Source organism: Tigriopus californicus, chromosome 5 (assembly GCF_007210705.1).
Source record: "Tigriopus californicus strain San Diego chromosome 5, Tcal_SD_v2.1, whole genome shotgun sequence".
In the NCBI taxonomy this organism is placed as follows: domain Eukaryota; kingdom Metazoa; phylum Arthropoda; class Copepoda; order Harpacticoida; family Harpacticidae; genus Tigriopus; species Tigriopus californicus.
The window spans coordinates 817,517-819,437 of record NC_081444.1 but is presented as its reverse complement, the minus strand read 5'-3'; the positions used below and the strand labels follow the sequence as shown (position 1 = coordinate 819,437).

The 1,921-nt window shown below is 42.2% G+C and overlaps 2 protein-coding genes across 3 annotated transcripts in view; one reads left to right on the top strand and one right to left on the bottom strand.

Moving 5' to 3' along the window:
* The window catches only part of LOC131881154 (uncharacterized), a 1,771-nt gene extending 1,189 nt beyond the window's left edge, over positions 1-582 (top strand). Inside the window, exon 2 of the mRNA XM_059227934.1 lies at positions 256-582. Within this exon, the coding sequence (XP_059083917.1) occupies positions 256-513 (258 nt within the window). The 3' untranslated portion in view covers positions 514-582. The remainder of the gene's footprint in view (positions 1-255) is intronic.
* LOC131881152 (uncharacterized) overlaps positions 1-1,921 on the bottom strand; it is a 13,680-nt gene that overhangs the window by 5,949 nt on the left and 5,810 nt on the right. Inside the window, exon 3 of one of the 2 annotated variants that reach the window (XM_059227931.1) lies at positions 853-963. In XM_059227931.1, coding sequence (XP_059083914.1) covers positions 853-963 — 111 coding nt within the window. The remainder of the gene's footprint in view (positions 1-852; positions 964-1,921) is intronic. The other variant, XM_059227929.1, reaches the window with a different exon arrangement.

Genomic DNA, 1,921 nt, shown 5'->3' with positions numbered 1-1,921 from the left:
TCAGAATTGTCAATTTACCACTTGGAGAAGTCCAGGCTCAAAAATAAGACGCCCTGCAATGGCGAAAAGTGTCAGTAAATGCCAAATTTGAAACGGAAAATATAACTTTACTTGGGTTTCAAGTTCGCTGACCCAAGCCCGGTGTCTGTGCTCTTGAAATTTTAAATAAGGGACCCCAATCTCTATCTACTCCCCATTTCTCATTTGTCCTCATTAAAATCCCCGTCTCATTGTCTGTTCCCATTTCGATTTCAGTTGATCATGGTGGTCGCCGTGGAGTCACAAGGCTTTGAGAACGAGCCTGGCTCATCATTACCGGAAGAAGGACAACTCCATCACCGACAGATTCGATCCCCTCGCCTGTATATTCCCAACAGATTTAGAAGTCTCCGTCGACGTCAACGAAAACCCATTCGATTGGCCACGAACATAGTGATGATCGGGGCCGACAATACGGATGATAACTTGGTCGAGGCCACGACCCGACGGACATACTATCGATATTACCATTAGCCAACCAACCCTGTCATGCATATGCTTTTGTTGTCAACCCTTTGTCAGCCTCCGCTATACAGTTATGTTTGTTCCATCTATTCAGGAAGACTTTTTTAATCAAATGTAGTACGCCAGAAAACCCGTTTTTTGACGGCTTGGGCGGCGATGGTGGGAGTCACGTTTCGTTCAACTTGGACGGACATGGGTGGTGTTTATGGACTAATGTGCGTTATAATAGACAAAGGACCGTGTGCCGTGAATTTGTGGATTAAAGGGGTGGCGAGAAACTGTGTATGTACAGTTGTAGCTTGACGTACAGATATCATTCTCAAGGTCCATTCATTGCAACTTTCCTAGACTCTCAAGCATTCTGAGCACATCAGGATGCCCACCTTGCTCGTATTCATTGCGTTGGTATCGAAGGTCGTCCACTAGCTGCAAGTACTCCTGACGAGCCTCGCGAGCCACCTGAAATCGAGGGGAAAACGGTCAAATGGAAATGATTGATGTCATCAAACCGTGTTTAAGGAACGATCCTATTTACAATCATGGCTCAAAAAAGAGAGAGAGACCGGAAACAGAACAAGCGCGATTAAGGCGATGAGAGCAACACCACAAATGAAATGGAATTGACAAAAACCAGGACCAGGTCTTGCCTCATGTCAGACAAAATCATGAGACACAAAAAGGCTCATTAACAAACGTTACTTTTCACAATTTTTTTTTTCACTGAATAACGGAGTAAAGGGTGGAGACTATAGCTGGATTCTTCGATGATCAGCTTACCCCTCTCGTCTCACCATTGAGACGACTGCCACAGTGGTTCAAAAGCCTTTTTAGAAGTCTATCAGAAGTATCCAAACAAATCTTGGTAGCTATTCGCCATATGAGCGCTAAATTCGAGCCATAATTCAATAAATCAATAAGGTCAAAATAACTTTTGATGGTTTTTGCAAGGTACGTAGAAGACTGTTAAGATGGATTTACTTATTTACCTCAATATTTGATAAGGCTTTTTGACCACCGTGGTGAGACGGGTGAAACGAAAGAAGAAGAGACGACCGTATCCAAGAATCCAGCTAATAGCTGGATTTTTGGATACAATGAAAAAGCCTTATCCTATTTTGAGAAAAAAATTCGAATCCATCTTTTCCAGTTTTCTACCTAACCAAATTATGAGGAGCACTTTTGATCTGATTGAGGAAATGAATTCTGGCTCAAATTAAACGTTCATGTGCCAAAATATCACAAAGAGTTGTTTGGACATTTTCTAACAGCTTTTAAAATGGTTTTCTAACCACTGTGTCAGTCGTCTCAGCGATGAGAGAAGAGGGGTAAGCTGATCATCCAAGAATCCAGGTTATGGCAAACCAACTGGATTTGTTTGAAGTTTGAGTTTCGACATATCAATATGAGTCACATAAAA